This window comes from Labrus bergylta, chromosome 16 (genome assembly GCF_963930695.1).
Source record: "Labrus bergylta chromosome 16, fLabBer1.1, whole genome shotgun sequence".
In the NCBI taxonomy this organism is placed as follows: domain Eukaryota; kingdom Metazoa; phylum Chordata; class Actinopteri; order Labriformes; family Labridae; genus Labrus; species Labrus bergylta.
This window is the reverse complement of record NC_089210.1, coordinates 25,256,843-25,275,727: the sequence shown is the minus strand read 5'-3', so window position 1 is coordinate 25,275,727 and position 18,885 is coordinate 25,256,843. Positions and strand designations below refer to the sequence as shown.

The following is an 18,885-nucleotide window of genomic DNA, read 5'->3' as shown; positions in this document are numbered from 1 at the left end:
TGTTTCCGGCGGATGTAACCGGTCAGCTGCTATGTATTAAGAGACTTCCTGGTTTGTGTTTTCACGAATAAATGGTCATTCATGCAGACTGTTTTTTTTTTCCGCTATTCAAACTAAAAAAAACATAGCAAAGAGGACACGCTACAACCACAGGCACGAACATGAATACGGAGAAGGACTTTTCCCCGCTGACGCCCAACATTGTCCGGGCTCTGAATGACAAACTGTACGAGAAGAGGAAAGTCGCGGCTCTCGAAATTGAGAAGCTGGTGCGGGAGTTTGTGGCTCAGAACAACTCCACTCAGATCAGACATGTTATCCAGATCCTTGCCTCGGAGTTTGCGCTTTCTCAGCATCCCCACAGTCGGAAAGGGGGCCTCATTGGACTGGCAGCCTGCTCCATTGCCCTGGGTAAAGACTCCGGTCTGTATCTGAAGGAGCTTATTGAGCCCGTACTCACATGTTTTAATGATTCAGACAGCCGTTTGCGATACTATGCCTGTGAGGCCCTCTATAACATAGTTAAGGTGGCCAGGGGAGCAGTGCTTCCCCACTTCAACTTGCTTTTTGACGGTCTCAGCAAGCTTGCAGCAGACCCAGACCCCAATGTGAAGAGCGGATCTGAACTTTTGGACAGACTGCTGAAAGACATTGTGACTGAAAGTAACAAGTTTGACTTAGTGGCATTTGTCCCTCTGCTCAGGGAGAGAATCTACTCAAATAATCAATATGCTCGCCAGTTCATCATTTCTTGGATCCATGTTCTGGAGTCTGTGCCAGACATCAACTTGCTGGATTACCTCCCCGAGATCCTGGATGGGCTCTTTCAGATCCTGGGAGACAACAGCAAGGAGATCCGTAAGATGTGTGAGGTGGTGCTGGGAGAGTTTTTGAAAGAGATTAAGAAGACACCCTCCAGTGTGAAATTTGCTGAGATGGCCAACATCCTTGTCATTCACTGCCAAGTTGCAGATGAAACCAAACTAACAAACGACCTGATCCAGTTAACAGCTATGACCTGGATGAGAGAGTTTATCCAGCTTGCAGGTAGAGCAGTGCTCCCCTACTCCTCTGGAATCCTCACTGCTGTGCTGCCTTGCCTTTCCTACGATGACAGAAAGAAGAATACTAAAGAGGCAGCCAGTGCCTGTAATCACAGTCTTATGAAGCTGGTGACCTCTGAGGATGATGAGGAGGAGGATGAGGAGAAGAGTGGTGGTGCCGGGTCCCCGTCTAAGGAAGATGGTCAGCCTAAGATGGAGTCGGACAGTAATGATATGCTGAATGCATCACAAGAATCTGTTGGTTTTAGTAATATCAGCTTCTTCACTCCAGCCAGCGCTGACAGGCCTCAGGTGACTCTGGACCTGGATGGTATTGTTCAGGTGCTGGACCGGCACCTGCATGACTCCTCCACTGGCATGATGACCCGTATAGCTGTTCTGAAATGGCTCTACCACCTCTACATCAAGACACCTCGCAAAATGTTCCGCCACACAGACAGCCTGTTTCCTATGCTGCTGAAAACGCTGTCTGATGAGTCTGATGAAGTGATTCTTAAAGACCTGGAGGTGTTAGCTGAGATAGCATCATCCCCTGCCGGACAAACTGACCAAGTCGGCTCCTGTGACAGCACTGACAACAAACTGGAGCTCAAGGTCCCAGAGAGTGTGAAGCCAGGTCAGCAGCCAAGCACAGGCTCCAAACCAGCCGACTCATCCCCCTCCACTCCAAGTATGAACTCCTATTTTTACAAGTTCATGATCAACCTGCTGAAACGTTTCAGTCTGGAGAGGAAGCTCCTGGAGAACAGAGGAGCGTTCATCATAAGGCAGCTCTGCCTGTTGCTTCATGCAGAGAACATCTTCCACTCCATGGCCGACATCTTGCTGAAGGAGGAGGACCTCAAATTTGCTTCAACAATGGTTCAGACGCTCAACACCATCCTGCTCACCTCTGCTGAGCTTTTCCAGCTACGCAACCAGCTGAAAGATCTGCACACTCAGGAGAGCTGTGTTTTGTTTTGCTGCCTGTATCGTTCTTGGTGTCACAACCCCGTGGCCACTGTGTCGCTTTGTTTCCTCACCCAGAAGTACAAACATGCCTATGATCTCATTCAGAAGTTTGGAGATCTTGAGGTGACCGTGGATTTCCTGATGGAGGTTGACAAGCTGGTACAGCTCATTGAAAGCCCCATTTTCACCTATCTGCGCCTGCAGCTCCTAGATGTGGAGAACAACCCATACCTGATAAAAGCTCTGTATGGCCTGCTAATGCTGCTGCCGCAGAGCCAGGCCTTCCAACTGCTTTCCCATCGCTTGCGGTGTGTCCCAAACCCAGAGCTCATGAGGACTGTGGATGAGTCCAAATACATGGACTCTAAACATGAAGTGGTCTCCAAGCGCGCCTCACACATTCAGATAGATTACAGTGAGCTGCTCCAGCATTTTGACCTCGTTCAGAGCAAACACCTAGAGGTGAGACACCAACGCTCTGGACGTGCCTCTGATCACCCAGACAGGAAGCTGATGTGAGGGCATTTTGCATGGAGTGAGGGTAAAGGAAAAATGCTAAAAAAAATAATTAAATTGAACAATTAAGAAGTAGTAGTGGAAGGATTATGACAATGCCAAAAAGTATTAATCAAGTATGATTCAAACCTCTTAGAAAAGCACTGGGTAGTCATTGTCTAAAAAGCATATCTTTGTTTATTTCTCAGCTTTCATTTCAAACAGAAAATGTATTTAATTCAATCCAGACTATATACAGAATGGCTTTATATACTGGTTACTGTGAATATTTCAGTCAAGAATGTATTTAAAATCTCATACATCATAAATTGTGATAATATGTCCATATCCTCAGTTTCCATCATGCCCTGTCAGTGGTTCAGATTATTTCCAGCTAAATGAAATGTTCACGGTGTTTGAAGTGAATCTAACAAGCATGTCACTGTTAATAACACACTTCTGTCACTTCATGTCCATGTGAACCACTGTATTTTCACGTCGTATCCTGATGAGTAATATGAGAAGAGCATGCGTTCTGGATTGCCTTAATCTCTTGTCAGCCAGAAAAGACATTTCACGTGTAGAGCATTGACCCAGGTCAGCAGAGATTTGAAACATTGGTTGACTGAACTCTGGCATACATTCTTGGTAGGCCTATATTGTTCCACCTCTTGTCATGTCTTTGTTTGTGCAGCTGATCAGTAACTTAAACGTTAACATTTCCATCTTTAAATTCCTTTTCTTTGTTTTTTATATATATTCCTTTAACAAATATGTATTTCTCTTACATATATTCTGTTTTTAAAATATATACACATTTGTCATTACTGTGTGAAAATCAATAAAGTGGACCATGTGATCAAAAAGGCTTTTTCTTTCCATATAATCCATAGTCTGAACAAAATCTAAGAAAAACCTGGAGGAGAAGAAAGAAGCGGACACATTAGTGCTAAAACTAAATAACATCTCCTTTGCTGTGTGCATCACCAGTAACTTGCAGCTTTTTAACAACTATCTTTTCCATATTTTTGATTTATGATAGTCATCAGGCTCATTATGCATCAAGTTACAAATGTGCATTGTAACACTTGACTCAACTTTTCAGATTATGTAAATACATTCTGTTAAATTTGCATAGAGGTTTCTATTGTGAAGATGGATTTATATAACAGCCAAGTGTTCTTTAGGGGATGGACTTTGATTTCTTATTCACTGATGAAATAAAAGTTTAAATGTTTTCAAAAAGTTCAAAACTTCAGTATAAATCATGTCAAACTGGAAAAGTAACAAAATGTATGTAGGACTTTTTCACCCTCTAAGAAATAACTGAGAACAGCCCCCTCTCTAGGACAAGAAATCTTAATCATTTGTGACTACATTTAAAAGCTATACAAATTGAACACGGTCACCGTAATGAAGCTCTTTGCTCAAAAACATGGTAGGTCATTGTATAGGCCCAATGCCGCTTTCCAAAAAATATTTCAACACATTTTTAAGAGTCCAGTTTTATTAGCCTGGAACTGAAAAACTTCCTTTAATGTGCATGTTTATTTTTGGAGAAACTGGAGGAGCTGGATCTCTCTCCACTGCTGCATGATGTATTCACATGCAGTTATTCATGCATGATACATACTGTACACACATGCTGAGGTAATATATGTCTTGGTGTCTGGTAGACACCCATCAGTGCTGCATTGAGTTTCACAGATGGAGGTTGACATCTCATGTCTGGGTGCGGACGAGTCCTGCTGCGTTGTGTGTAGTGAATACTTTCTGGCTCCAGTGGTTCTCTGCTGCATCTCATGTGACTTAAGCTTTTGTAATTATTGTTTGGAGCAGTTCTGGTTCAAACATGGCACTAAAGAGTGTCCTCTCTGCTTTAAAGAGAACCTTGGACTTCCACAAAGATTTTGTGGAGCACATGGAGAGAGATTGTTTCTCCTCTGTGCAACTGATCTGGAGCCTGTGTGTTCTTTATGCCTGGGATCAGGCCTGCACAACCATCACAGAGTGTATCCCTTAAAGAAGGCTTTCAAGGATCATAAGGTAAGCTGAGTAGGGATAAATCATTTATTTTAAAGGTGTTGAGAATATATTTAGAATACTGTGTAGATGTTTACAGCTATGGGAAAATCCCAGAAGTACCAGAAAAAATGTCTGTAACTTTGAGTCAAGTGTTAAGAAAATTCTCTAACATGAAGATTGAACTTTACACCCTGATAATTTGATAACCTTTGATGAAGGAATAATGGATAATTACACTTTACTAACCGATTGAGGCGTAAATAAAACTCACTGCTCCTTCTTGTGGACACAGTCGTCTCTGCATTGTAGTGACTGTAAAGCTCTCTGTGTTTGCATTGTGATGATTCCTGCATGCAAACATAGACAGAAATGTGTTAACACAGCATGCAAACAACCCATCTCTCCCAGTCCCAGTAAACTTCACCTTCATCATTTAGAGAGTATTTTATGTTTAATAAATATTCAGTTCAACAAATCCTTCATCTGAAGATTGAAACAGTTGAAACATTCAATTTGAAATAACAATTCCAGAGGCTACATTTGGTTTAATTAAACCTGATTTTAAAACTTTAATTTATGACATTTCCAAACATACATGTTGTGAAATACAGAAAACACAGGCAAATATATTAACATGTAAAACAAAATGCATCATAAAATAAATCTCTGCTTAATGTCTAACAGCATGCAGCAGTCACCTAAAATCTGGCATGGCTTTAGTGTGTGGCAGCGTGTGTTGACTGTTATTTTGAATGACTTTGAACTACTGCACTGGCACAGCCACAAATCAAATTCTCAATTTGGCATCTCAACAACAACCTCACTTATTTGGTTAAGGATCTCTCAGTGTGAGAGTGAAAGTAAGCTTTCAATCACTACAAACATCTGCAACAATGTCATAGTTAGCACTTACACTGAGCTGTTATAAGGCGTTAAGTAGACTGTTGACATGCGGATACATATTTACCCAACTTTAGATTCTCTAAGACTACGCTTCATAATACTGGTGGTAATGTCATTATGAAGTATAAAGACCGGAGTAGCTAATAAACTGACCGCTTGCTTTAAAATAACGTGTTGCAAGTAGAGCACTCACTGACAACTGGCCTGCCTGCATAGTTTATAGCCTACTGCTAACCCAGATCGCATGTATGAAATGTAAGGGCAAATAATGTAGTATACATACAAGTTGAAGCAGCACTAGTTTACATTAGGGTTTCTAATTGCAGGATCATATTCAATGTTTGTCTCTATGCTCACACTCTTGTTCTATTTTTGGTGCAGCACTGATTCAAGAAAACTAACCCTGACAACAAAGTACTGGATTACAGTACAAACAAGGTCAGCGTGCTGTGAAATACTTTCAAAATTAACCTGTTAACCTTAAAGACATACATAAATCTGTGTGTGTGTTGCTTTTAAATACCATCTAATGGCCATAGAAAATTCACAGTTTTGGGTTATACTCCAGAAGGGGAAGTGGCTTTATGATACTTTAAAACAACAATCTGTCAATACAATTCAATTCAAAGCTGTTGCCAAAAACTAAAACTGAACATGACTTAAAAAAAAAGCTTTTGCTAGTGATCAGCAAGAGGGTGATTCATTTCCCACATAACTTCAGTCTAAACTGGTTACTCCTGTCTATTAATATCTCCACCCTGTGACTTATTTGGACATTGTTCCTCCATAAGCTCTTTCATTACTCTGTGACAGGTTGTTTCAACAGACTACTCAAATAGTCTACACAGTATGGTCCCAGTGTAAATGCAATCAAAAGACCATCTTGAGACCAACATATTTCATCATCACTGATGATGAAAGCTCCTTTTAGTAACCATTGGGTCCTTCAGGCTAACTCTGCTCTGCACAGATACAGACTCTTAAGTCTAAATTAATTTAGTTTATTCTGAGGTGTGGTGTTTATTTGAGAATCAGCGATGTGCATGCTCAACACAAGACAAAGTTACACGGGATATGCCTTTGGGAGCTGAGGTATTAACACTTATTTCTGAGGTCAAGATGAGGTAGCCTTCCAGAAACATGGGAGGGGCCTAGGATCCTGCCTTGTCATCAAAGCCCTGTGAAGAATAATGGCCACCAGACGTGTTCATCTTGAGGATGACCTTTCCTGTCCAATTTGTGGACATATTCTTAGTCAGCCTGTGGTGCTCACGTGCAGGCATAGATTTTGTAAATCCTGTCTGAATGACAGCTGGGGAGTACAAGGCAGTGGGGATTCACACTACTGTCCTCTGTGCTGGCGCCGTTCCTCCATGGATCAAATAGTGGTAAACACCGTGCTGGAAAAGTCCTGTGAATCTTTCAAGAAGGACAGGAGCAAGAACGACCCAGAGGCTTGTAAGGAGCATGGAGAGAGGCTTACTCTGTTCTGTTTGGAGGATTTGGAGCCAATCTGTGGGGTGTGTGGGAAAGCAGCCACACACAAAGGACACAAGCTCTATCCCATTGGGGAAGGTGCCCTAGACTGTAAGGTAGGCCAGTTAAAGTTGCAGGTTTGATCACAGCAGTATTCAGAAGGGTAGCACATTTTCAGAGATTGTTGTTGAAATATCTTTCACTATTTGAAGCTTATTTCATTTCTTTCTTATTTCAAAAAAGTGTCAATGAAGATCCATGATGTGATTCAAGATCATTCACATGCCTGGTTATTTGCAAATAACACTGTATCATTTCAGGGAGAGAAGGAGGGGTCCCTCATCAAAAATGTACAGCTTGGTAACATTTTGAGCATTTTTGTTTGTTTTTCACCTGTTTTCACTTTTTCTTCCATCCACCTTTATGCTACTCTAAGTCTGATATTACGATATGTGTGAAGGTGTTTGGCAGAGTTCATAAACGTTCTATTAATAGATTTATATTTTTGGTTTGCTGTTGCCATTGGGGTCCCGAGAGGAATGAAACTCGACACCCACCATGTTTCTGTGATGATCCTTCTACTTTCCACTTTCTCAATCTTCAGTAGTAATATGACATGACTCTGTTGGTTGCCATACTGTGTCTCTGTCTTAATTCAAAGTTGTTTATATGACCAGGGAACTTGATCTTTCTATTGATTTTTCCCTTTAATTTGAAGCTGTGGGAATACTGCTATGTATGAGTGCTAGCAGCTGAAAGCCCCACATTGTGCTGAGAGCCTGGCCACCTGCCAGACTGACCTTGTTTTCAAGTGTTGATAGCCTGTTACCGACTTTATAGGAGGAACTGAGGAGTGCGCTACTGCCTTTTAAAGAGAAGCTGCAGCTGTACAAGAAGGTGAAAATGGCCTGTGAGGAAATGGCAGAACATGTCAAGGTAGGCTTAGTTCTATCAGCACATGTGACTTTAACCACAAGGTGTGGTAGCATTGAGTACCCACCAATAATGTGTCTTTCCAGAACCAGGCTGAGCACACTGAAACACAGATCAAAGAAGAATTTGAAGCCCTGCACCATTTCCTGAAAGAGCAGGAGGCTGCCAGACTTTCTGTTTTAAAGGCTGAGGAGGAGCAGAAGAATCTGATGATTAACCAGAGGATTGAGGAGATGAGCAATGACATGACATCTATCTCCAACATCATCAGATTGGTGGAGAAGGAGATGAACTCTCAAGATGTCCCGTTTCTCAAGGTAGATGAGACTGTGGCCTCAGACAATTCCAATAGCAAAGTCTTAACTATATGTCATTGCATTGAAAGTTGTTGTCTTCTTTTTTCTTCTTCAGAACTACAAGGAAACGATAAGGAGGTACGTTTTATGGCCATTTCTAGACTTATCATTTAAGCTTATTTTTAACACAAGATAACCAAACACAACTCTTAACAACTCTGTTTTAAGAACCTGGCAAACTTCCCCTGATCCACATGCCATTTCTGATGCTCTGATTGATGTGGCCAAACACTTGGGCTCTCTGAAACATAAAGTGTGGGAGAAGATGAAGGGTATTATTAAATACAGTGAGTAAGCCTACCTGAAAAAACATCCTGTCACATGTATATGATTCGCTCCTTTCCTTTAGACATGAATAACCTCTATGTTTTTCTGTTTAGATCCTGTGGTTCTAGACCCAAACACAGCAGCTAGCTGCTTCATCATCTCAGAGGATCTCACAGTTGTGCAGAACAGCACTCAGATTTTCAAGCTGCCGGACAACCCGGAGCGCTTCGACATCAGTGCCGAGTTGCTGGCTGCAGAGGGATATACTTCTGGACGCCACTGCTGGGATGTGGAGGTGAAGCACAACACTTACTGGGTGGTGGGAGTGGCAAGTGATTCCATCAACAGGAAGGGGAAGCATGTGCTGACACCAGCCGAGGGATTCTGGTCTATAAGGTTTCGCAACGGAGAGCATAAGGCCTGCACTGCACCATGGGAGCCGCTGGACATGACTAAAAAGCCTGATGTCATAAGAATAATTTTGGACATGGACCGAGGCAAGGTGACCTTCTATGACCCTGATGAGCGAAAACCTCTTTACACCTTCACAGGCGTCGTCACACCCAAAGCCTTTCCTTACTTCTGCACTGCCTGCAAAGAGCATCCACTGAAAATCCTCCCCACAAGGACCTTCTTGTCAACAGACAACTGATTCAGAATGTAGACATGTTGTCTACAATGTAGAATCCACTGATAATGAAGGGCTGCTCATGCTTGCAAAGGTTATATCGTTTTTTGTTTTTTTAAAAGAGACTACTGAGGAAAATCACAGCACTACATTTCCAAGGATTTTTTCTATGAAGGACGTCAAACACATACAGTGTGTTTTAAAATATTTAATTTGAGTTACAACCAAAAAATTTAATCTGGGGGATCAGAGATTGTGAATAGCTTCACACTCCTTAACATCTATATATTACAACTCAGACAATATTTAAATGTATTACAGAAAATGGCAGTCACTATATGTGACTCAGCTTTGCATGAGACAAAATCCCTACTTCCACAATTGTTTGAGCATCTCTCTAAAATTAAACACAGATTTTTAGCTTTATGTAAGGCACATACAGTAACAGTTTTCATGTTTCTGAACACCTGGGACACAGTTAGTCAGAGGCTCAGATATGACAAGTTAGATTAGTTTTCAATTGTATAAAAAGAAGACTCTATGGTTAGTGTTTGACCTAGTAGACACATTTACTGCATGTTCAAATTGGGTCTTTTAGCCACATCCAAAAAAACGCAGTAACTCCATAGCTTCACACTAAAGTATTGCTTCAACCTTTGTGGATATTCCTGCAGCATAAGTCATACATGGGTTATCCCCTGTAACAGTTTTACTTGATACTGTCCTTTACTGTCCTTACCAACTTATTGTAATATTTTTGCTGTTTCAAATGGGTTGTGAGAGAAACCCACTTTATGTGCGGTGATGCTCAAAGGCTTTTTGAGGTGTTCGTATATCAGTTAAAAAAAGAAGTTATTACAAAGAATAAATGTCTTCACATTACGTCCCTGTGTGTTACTCATACAGTGTTAAAACTTCATCTTTAACAATGCTCTGCCTAGGTAAGTAGTCGTCTCAACCCTGGTCCCTGAACTGTTCAAAAGCAGGCAGCTGGTGCACCGTGACAGACTGATCCAAACATCAGCTTATTCATGTGTTATCCTCTCTTAACTGGAATGCAATGCGCTAGCCTCCATGTCATAGAGACATTCTCCCCTCTGCTAAAGCACTGTATAGCTCCTCATCTACAACCTCATAACGAGCAGCTCGATTGTTCAAAAAGTAGATCTGGTCCGTGGTGAGACGTGGGTCGTATCCCTCCCTCTGCAGCCTGGTTTTCTGGATTTTGAATGTACCTACACAGGAATGTGGAAGAACATTAAATTCATATGAAATCAAGGGGGAAAGTTAACATTTTCATGAGTTCAAAGGGGGATTTTATGAAATTTTACCTGTGGTGTCTACATGTGGCGAGATTCGCAGGAACACAGGGCGAGCATAGGGAGGAAGAGCTCGTTGGACACTCTGCAGGAAACCATCAAAGTCAAAATTCCCTGTGGTGTCTGCGATGGAAGCCATGCCTGCCTTACCTTCCACACCTGAGTTGACATATGAAGATACATGCTTGTCAAGTAATGATACACCCCCCCCAAAAAAAACAAAACAGGTGTGGTCTACAAATGTGATGCTTAAATCAGAAAACAATTAATCACCTGGCACGGCCACACCATACACAGCAACATCAGTCTGATCCAGGAGCCCGCTGAGTACTCCCTCTACCTCAGTGGTTGAGACATTTTCTCCTCTCCAGCGGAATGTATCCCCGCCACGGTCACGGAAGTACATGTAGCCCAGGTCATCCATCACCAACACATCACCTAAGGTTAAAGACATAGCAAGCAAATACTTGACAAGCTTGTGTGAAAAAAAATAAACTCTGAATGCCATCCAGCCAGTATGGCACATACCACAAACATATCTCTCAATGAGCACAGAGATAACTTCATACATTTTAAGGTTTCAATTTTCAAGTTTGGGAGTGATAAATATATTTATCTTCAACACTTTAAAGATTTACTTGGCTCACCTGATATATATGCAGAATCATTTTTCTTAAAGACGTTGTTAGCGATCTTCTTCCTGGTAGCATCCTGGTTAGCATAGCCATCAAAACGCCTTAACGGGTCCTCCTGGTTAATACGACCAACCAGAAGCCCTGGCTCCCCTGCAAAAAAAAAAAAAAAAAAAAAAAAAAAAAAAGGTAGTCAAAAGGGGTGCTTTCTGAAAAACAAAACAATCATTCACTCAAATCTAGCAAAAGTCCTTATTGTAGCATCGGTGTTAGTTACCAGGGCGACAAGGCATACAGAGGCCCCGGCTGTCGCGAACCAGCTCCATGCTGTCCTCGTCCACCCTCACCAGACGGATTGGGTACACGTTGGGGAGAATGCGACTGTTGAATCCACATGCTCCCACCTGGCAGGACAGATTTTCTCAACTGAGATCCAATTTGCATTTACAGATTGAAGACATCAGAAAGGCAGTGACTGCTAACCTTTCCATCCATGTTGGCAATGCTACAGTTGCACTCAGTTGCTCCGTAGAACTCGCCAATCTGTTTCACCCCGAATCTTTCTGTGAACGCCTCCCACACACTGGGGCGCAACCCGTTTCCGACTGCCAGTCGAACTTTGTGGCCTTTTTCAGACGGCCGTACAGGCTGAGACAAAAGGTAGCGGCAGATTTCCCCGATGTACTGAACGACCTATGATGGGAAAGCAGGCTTGTTTTTCAAACAGTGCATTTTCAAAATGAATCTTTCATAGTTATTGATTTTGTAAAATACGCCACTTCAAAATATTTTCCAAGCATTAGCTCTTACAGTGCAATTGTGCTTAATGCAATCTTCCCAGAAGCGGCTGGCAGAGAATTTCTTCTTCACCACTACAGTGAGGCCGTGGATCAGACACTGACCCACTCCCATGATACCACCTGGCAAGAAGAGAAGCTTACACTTCACATAATGCAAACTTTAAACTGTATTGGTCAAGAGCTGGAGGCTTGATCACATACCTGCTGAGTGATAGAGAGGCAGACAGTCATAGATGATGTCATTCTTGCGCATGCCAAAGGCAAAAAACCCAAAAGCAGCGATTCTGTAGTAACTGTGGTGGGAACACAGGAGAGATTGTCAGACATCCACCATGAACTGTTCAGCAACTGGAACTCCACAACCGTAAGTAACTTACCGACTGTGAACCACAATGGCAGCCTTGGGCAGCCCTGTGGTGCCAGAGGTGTAAATATAAAACAGACGATCTGCAGAAGAGAATAAAGAACTCCAATCACACACTCGCCATTTGACATCTTTACAGATTTCTTCAAAGCGTTGAAGTCACAGATAAATGATAACTTTTCTAGAACAGATTTGTTTAGATAAAATTGTTTGGTAATCAGACTTTGCACACCTAAAAAAAGATATCATAGATCATACATCAAACAACTGTTCAGAGAAAATGACATTTACATTTCTCAAATTTTAAAGTGATAAATTATTCTTAAAGTTTTGCACAGACAAGAGAGCTGACCGAGAAAAAATTAAAGTTTTACACACACACCGTGGGAATTTGGATTAGACTTTTAAAAAAAAAGGTTGTCAGCCTTACAGGAGGAAATTGTTCATTTATTAACAAATTATATGTTTTAATAGGATCAAAGTTAGGTTCAGTGACAGAAAACTTCGTACCATTCATCCCTTTTGAGGGAACACAAGGTGAGGGAGGATGTCTGGATGAAGAGGCCAAAACTGGATCCAGAGGTCGAGCGTCCAGACGGGCCAGATGCTCGGCACTGAGGTCTCCTGTACAGAACCGTACCATGGACGGGCTGAAGGACGAACTGACCTCCAACATGGCTAACATGTAATAAGAGAGAGGAAAGGGAAATGGGAAGAGGGTATAAAAGTTATAAAACAATAAGAACATACTGCAAATATATAACTTAGAATTTTATGACTATAAATAAATGCTGTAACAAAGGGTGTTCAAACTAGTTTGTTGCTAAAGATATAAAGCCTTTGAAAGTGACCATTTCAAACCTCTCAGACTCTGGAGAGAAATGCAACAGTAAATGGTTAATAGATTTTCTAGTCTACTCAAAGCGCTTTTACACCGCAGGTCACACTTACACATTCACACACTGATGATAGAGGTTGTAAATGTAAAGTGACCATCATAACTAATCCCATTCATAAACATTCATACGCTTCCGACTAAACAGCCGGAGCAACTTGGGGTTAAGTGTCTTGCCCAATGACACATTGGACATGTAGCTGCAGGATCTGGGGATCAAACCCCCGACCTGCCGGTTGAGAGACGACCGACTCTACCAACTGAGCCACAGCCGCCGCAAATTAACACAAAGACAGAGGGAATTGAAAAGTTCCAGCCGATGTGAATACTGAACAAATAATAAAAACTTTCAGTAAACAAAGTTTACAAACACACTTAAGACCTTTCTAAACACAGAGAGAAAAAGAGGTCCAACACATATATTGTACTGATAAAGAGGAAGAGCAGAATCAATGATGACGATAACAGCTTGTTAAAGAGACTTTTACTGTCAATGTGATCACATGATCACAATGTAATTGTGACCACATGGCACATTGGAACACACACTTACTATCACAGTTGGTGTTGAAACAAAACAGAAGTTACAACACAAAACATAAGAATGGTATGGTTTGCTTAATAGTTTGCTGAATAACTGCCCTCTAAAAATTCCCCTTTCATTACCACAGAATTGAATCCTAAATGTGTCTTTGTCGATCAGCTTTTCCTACCTTGCTTTCCACATTCTTACCATCAGCAAGCTCAGCTCCAAACACGATGGCCCTCGACCCTGACACTCCGACGCAGTGCAGGAGGGAATCATGGCGGAGGTTGAAGTTGATGAGAGCAGCTTCCACCCCAACCTTTGATAAGCCAAGCCATAGCGCCACCTGTAATGGCCTGCTTTCCATGAAGAGGGCCACCACATCCCCAGAGACCCATCCCTGACTTCTTGCCCAATGGGCGACTGCATTGGACTGCTCGTCCAGCTGGGTGAAGGTCCACATCTCTCCGGTGGCTTCATAGATCAGTGCTGGTTTATTTGGGTGTAGTTTGACTGTCTGGGCGAATATGGAAGGAATGTTACTTCCATTGCGCACATATCGCCAAAGAGCCATCTTCACCCTCAACAGTACATACAGGCCACTGGTGAAGGTCAGCAGAGGAAGACAGGGAGAAATGAGATAACATACACACCCACATCATGCATGAGCAGAACTACATTTTTACTTCTTTTTTTAACTTACTTTAGGTCTCTTTTGGCAGTGCGTGCTGCAATGTAGAAGTATTTCCAGCTTTTTGTGCCCAGATATACCCCAAGGCCAGCTGCCAGGCTCCAGGACCAGGACACCCCGATGAGACGCAGCAGTCCCATGGAGCCCAGAGAGGCTGAGACACTCGCCGCATTGTGCATTCTTGTCATGAAGAAAATGGAGAGAGACGGGCCTTTATGTTACAAACTTGCATCACTGACGACCTCAAGTTGTTTTTTTTCCCCCCTAAGGGAGTTGGATCACTACAGCAGGCTGGTACACACAGAAACACGTTTATGGTACTGCATAAAATAAGTTTAAAAAGTTATCCGCAGGGATAAAGATAGAGAAGTCAACTCAAATTTAAGCAGTCCAAAATAAACATGGATCACTCCGTGTCAATTAATGCATCATCGACAAAATGGGCGGACAAATCGACATCCATTAAGAGCAAACAAGTTACCTTTAAGTCAACAGCCTGAAGCGATGTCACCTTTCACCCGATAACCTCCACGGTCAGCACAACTTGTTGGTAACTTTCAGGGAGATTCTCCAGTGTTTGAATCTAACCCTCCGGGTGATCGGGAGCGTCACGAAGATGTACAAAGTACTATTAAAAAGAGCACTATTAGCTTATAGGTGTTACAACACTTTTACAGTAAACTGCTGGTCAGCACGACTGTTGTTTAGTCGGCTGCTAAACTGTCAACATTTAAACCACAATGGGAAATACGTCAATCGTACGTTAGCGAGTCCTCCAGTTCAGCATAGTCTAAGAAGACGTATTCATTAATGCGCACTATAAAACACCGAAATCTGAACGTGAAGTGCTGAGCGGGTCAGGCTATTTTCTGTACTCCATATTGAATAGAGTCATTGCTGAGGAAGCACCGCCTACCCATGGTATGAGCTTCTGCCAGCAGCTCGCTTATTTGTTGAACTCGCTGCTTGTCAGGCTTTTCTCGACTCTGATTGGCTTATACAAACCACTCCCACATTTCCCAACCACTAGATTTGCAGGTGGCTGCTATTGATAATAGCATCGGCTTTGACTACTAACTAAATGTCGTGAAATGTATAGTGAAAGTTTGTCCATCCCACATTCATGCTGCTTTCTTACAAACTATTGTCTACCAAGTGCTGATGAAAGTAACAAAACAAAGTTAAGAAACGCTTTTTTTTTATGACATACATAAAACAAGTAATTTATTTCAGTCAAAAAAAGTTCAAAAGCAATATTGTCATTGCAGACTGAAGGCCTGCCTGTGTGTCTCTGCATAGGAGCTGTTTTCTGTCACTATGGCTCTCTGGGAGTAGAAAGCACAGCACACTCTAAAAAGCACTGCCCTCCGCAGAAGGATGTACACCCAGGGGTCCAAGATCTGGTTCCAGGAGGCCATGCGTAAGCCCAGAAGAATGAACCCATCCCTTGAGACTGCAGGGTTTTGTTTGAACTGTATTACAAGAATGTGGATCTATAATGAGAGACACAAAATTACTCATTAGGTGTAGCTATTATTTATTATCACAGATATTCTTAGAAATAGCTATAGCTTACAAATAATATCCGGTTCTGTATCTAAAAAAAGAAGTACTCACAAGAAAAGGGCTCCAGCACACACAGGAAACCACAGTGATCACCGCCAGCTGCACCATCATCTCCAGATCCAACGAACAAAACATGGAGGAAGACGATGCAGATGATGGGTGGCGAGTCCGTTGAGCTGTTGCTTTTGTGTTAACTGTGTGGGACTTGATTCTGGCTTTCAGCAATACCAGGCCACTCAGTATGTTGCAGAGAAGAGAAAGAGTGAGAGCAGAGAGACCGAGGCATGAGAAGATCAGGGCCAGATTGGTGTCGGCTGCAGTCTTTGACCCATGGAGAGGCAAAAAACACCATGTTCCCGGGTACTGGGCGGTGTAAGTCCCCACAGCAAAGAAAGGCAGAACTGCTAGAAAAAGTGCAAGAGAAGACAGAAAAAACACAACTCGCACCATGTGAGTCAATTTGATCATAGCAGCATGAAAAAATGGCTGGGTGATGGCTACACAGCGCTCTACTGCCATAGCACAACCCAACAGCAAAGGGCACAAGCCAAAAAACACCATACTTGCCCCGAAGATCTGACAGAATTCCTTGGTGGGCTTCTCTGCCTGCATTTTATTCCTCTGATTCATGTGCAAATACAAAGCAAAGGCACCTGGGATCACATGACCTCCCAGGTCAGCCAAAAGCAAAGCCACAGTCAACAACAGAAAAGGTGCTTTGGATTGACGGCGGAATCGGACCCGAGACTTAACAAGGATGCCCAGAGCTGTGAGGTTAGATATGGCTCCAAGTATCATGGTGAAACAGGACATGCCTAAACCTGAAGACCTGACTGCTGGCACAGTGCTGCTGTTCAGCCAGGAGCTTGACTGTGTGGATATGTTGACCTTCATGTTTTGGTGAAAGATGGACGGCGTAGAAGAGGTAGAAAATACAGTCATGAGTATCGATGATGTCCTCATTTTCAGCGTCATCTACAGAGAATTACAGGCAAGTTAAAATGCTTCATTACTTCATATACATTGATGATCTTTTATATTTAGGTCTTCCTGTTCTGCTGTCCATAAGATGCCTCAAGTACCTAATTTAGACCTTATTTAGAAGAGTAACTACTGACTGGGCAATAACAAAGAGGAGACGGTGGCACTCTTCCAAAGCCTTTATCCAGTGTCTTTAACTTTCATGCACAGAGCATGCAAAGGGTGCTTGCTTCGAAAATATAAAAATGAAACAATAACAATATGCTACATCACAATTACAAATTTGTTTAAGGAACATGCAGGATATTTTTTAGTCTGTCTTTACAACAAATACTGTGGTTGCACATCAGCCTTAAAGAGCTTTACTGCCGTCGTGGTGAGGAAATGTGGAAACTTGTGACATTTTTGCTGCACATGTCTTTCCAGAGTGCCTCCTTTCATAAAAAAAAGATACTCTTTTCAACATTTGTTTTTACCATCCTGGTTCTGGCTGAACAGTCAAAATGTAATTAGTATGCTTCAAGTTTTGTGTCTGTGATGGGAACAGAGAGCGTGGGGTTAAAAATTTTAATATGTAATAGTCATTACTTTTTGAACTTCTTATAGAAGCTTTAATGCACCTTAAAGGATTCAAAACTTATAGAATAATATCGGGTTTTTTAACAGCAAATTTTGGCACCAACAATCTTGTATTTGCTTTGCTTCCATGTCATCTAGATATTCCAATTTGCATGATCAGCTTTATACATTATGCACTTTGTTTGATATTTGCAGCAGGTTTGTGGAATCCCACTCTATGTATGATGAATCATGAAAGAAGACAAGTGAGAGTCATGAACGGCACCTTAATTAAATCTGCTCATTTTACATCTTGTTGTAACTGTACCTGTAACCTTTGGATCACAACATACCTGCATTGTTCTCATCATTTACATTTTTTATCTTTTTTCTGTAGTTTTCTGATACAATGTTTTTTTTGTAATGACCCTAATATTACTTTATTAGTGGCTTGCGCCAGTGGTCACAGAGAAGTGTGTGTGGAAACTTGTTAGGAACTGCATGCTTAATCAGAATCCAGGTGTTACATTAAAAAATAAAGTTTTGACAAATATGTCATTGTTTACTAAGTTTAGGCTATTCATGTGACACATACTGAATACAATAGCTTCTCTCAAACATCAGTTGTAGGAGCCATTTTGTGTTGGAAATGTTATATAATTAGATTTATTCTCATATCCCCATCAATTAACTACAATAAACCTCCAACTCAACTATAATAACGACTGGAAAATCATTGTTTGCATCTGCGTAAGAATTCACCCCTACCTGTGTATTAATGGCAATAATTGTCACATAGGAAAAAATTGGAAAATTGCCATTACATCAGTTGTTACTTTTACTCTTAAGTTCTTCCTAAATTCCTCATTTATTGAATACTATTACGAGTCATCACCTTCAGTACATCTTAAATACCCTTTAACTACTTAGGATTGTTACTGATTATAAATGTAATAAATATTAGAAATCATCAAGGAGCCTGAACTTTCCTTATCCAATGCACCAGTCTTATCTTTATTTTCTTCTTCTTTAAATCAAGCGTTACTTTCCCTGTTTTGCCACCAGAAAGAAAGTATGCCCAGTATGAAGTAACCCACCATTGAATAATAATGAATTATAAATGAACTTTACCTCGAGTTGACTCCAGAAGAACGCAGGACTGTTTGGAATATTTCAGGAAAAAGGAGAGAAGGCAGATGTGCATCTTGTCTGCAGTGTCATAGAGTTATCAACGTTCACAATCACTTGTTCTTGTTCTCCTCCCTTGCTCTTCCGCCGCCTCTCTGACATTATCTCTTTCTCCCAAGTCCGGCTGTCTCTCTCTAGAGGCTCTGCCGCTATTTTATCTGTACGTGCTGGACCTGCACTTTCCATCCTCTCTCCCCATCTGGATGTATCATTCATCCTCTTCGTCTCCTCTGCTCATCCTTTAAACCAGAGGGGAGTTCAGCCATC

General features: G+C 41.7%; 4 protein-coding genes across 4 annotated transcripts; 2 read left to right on the top strand and 2 right to left on the bottom strand.

The window, feature by feature from the left end:
- Positions 1–12: 12 nt before the first annotated feature.
- vac14 (vac14 homolog (S. cerevisiae)) lies at positions 13–3,376 on the top strand. Its single transcript, XM_020640858.3, has one exon. The coding sequence runs from the start codon at positions 162–164 to the stop codon at positions 2,532–2,534; it is 2,373 nt and encodes a 790-aa protein (XP_020496514.1). The 5' UTR covers positions 13–161; the 3' UTR covers positions 2,535–3,376.
- Positions 3,377–6,628: 3,252 nt separating this feature from the next.
- Positions 6,629–9,258, top strand: trim35-13 (tripartite motif containing 35-13). Its single transcript, XM_020640860.3, has 6 exons — positions 6,629–7,030; positions 7,755–7,850; positions 7,934–8,164; positions 8,259–8,281; positions 8,372–8,490; positions 8,584–9,258. The coding sequence occupies exons 1-6, from the start codon at positions 6,629–6,631 to the stop codon at positions 9,120–9,122; spliced, it is 1,410 nt and encodes a 469-aa protein (XP_020496516.1). The 3' UTR covers positions 9,123–9,258.
- Positions 9,259–9,291: 33 nt separating this feature from the next.
- Positions 9,292–15,194, bottom strand: slc27a1a (solute carrier family 27 member 1a). The gene is made up of 13 exons (XM_020640859.3): positions 14,807–15,194; positions 14,338–14,505; positions 13,842–14,236; positions 12,724–12,891; positions 12,227–12,296; positions 12,051–12,142; positions 11,860–11,969; positions 11,533–11,742; positions 11,327–11,453; positions 11,065–11,202; positions 10,691–10,855; positions 10,430–10,576; positions 9,292–10,333 (listed from the first exon to the last, which is right to left on the bottom strand). Exons 2-13 carry the CDS (start codon positions 14,502–14,504, stop codon positions 10,176–10,178), a joined length of 1,947 nt encoding a protein of 648 aa, XP_020496515.1. The 5' UTR covers position 14,505; positions 14,807–15,194; the 3' UTR covers positions 9,292–10,175.
- Positions 15,195–15,337: 143 nt separating this feature from the next.
- ptger1c (prostaglandin E receptor 1c (subtype EP1)) lies at positions 15,338–18,874 on the bottom strand. The gene is made up of 3 exons (XM_020640872.3): positions 18,562–18,874; positions 15,943–16,866; positions 15,338–15,818 (listed from the first exon to the last, which is right to left on the bottom strand). The coding sequence occupies exons 2-3, from the start codon at positions 16,864–16,866 to the stop codon at positions 15,585–15,587; spliced, it is 1,158 nt and encodes a 385-aa protein (XP_020496528.2). The 5' UTR covers positions 18,562–18,874; the 3' UTR covers positions 15,338–15,584.
- Positions 18,875–18,885: the final 11 nt, after the last annotated feature.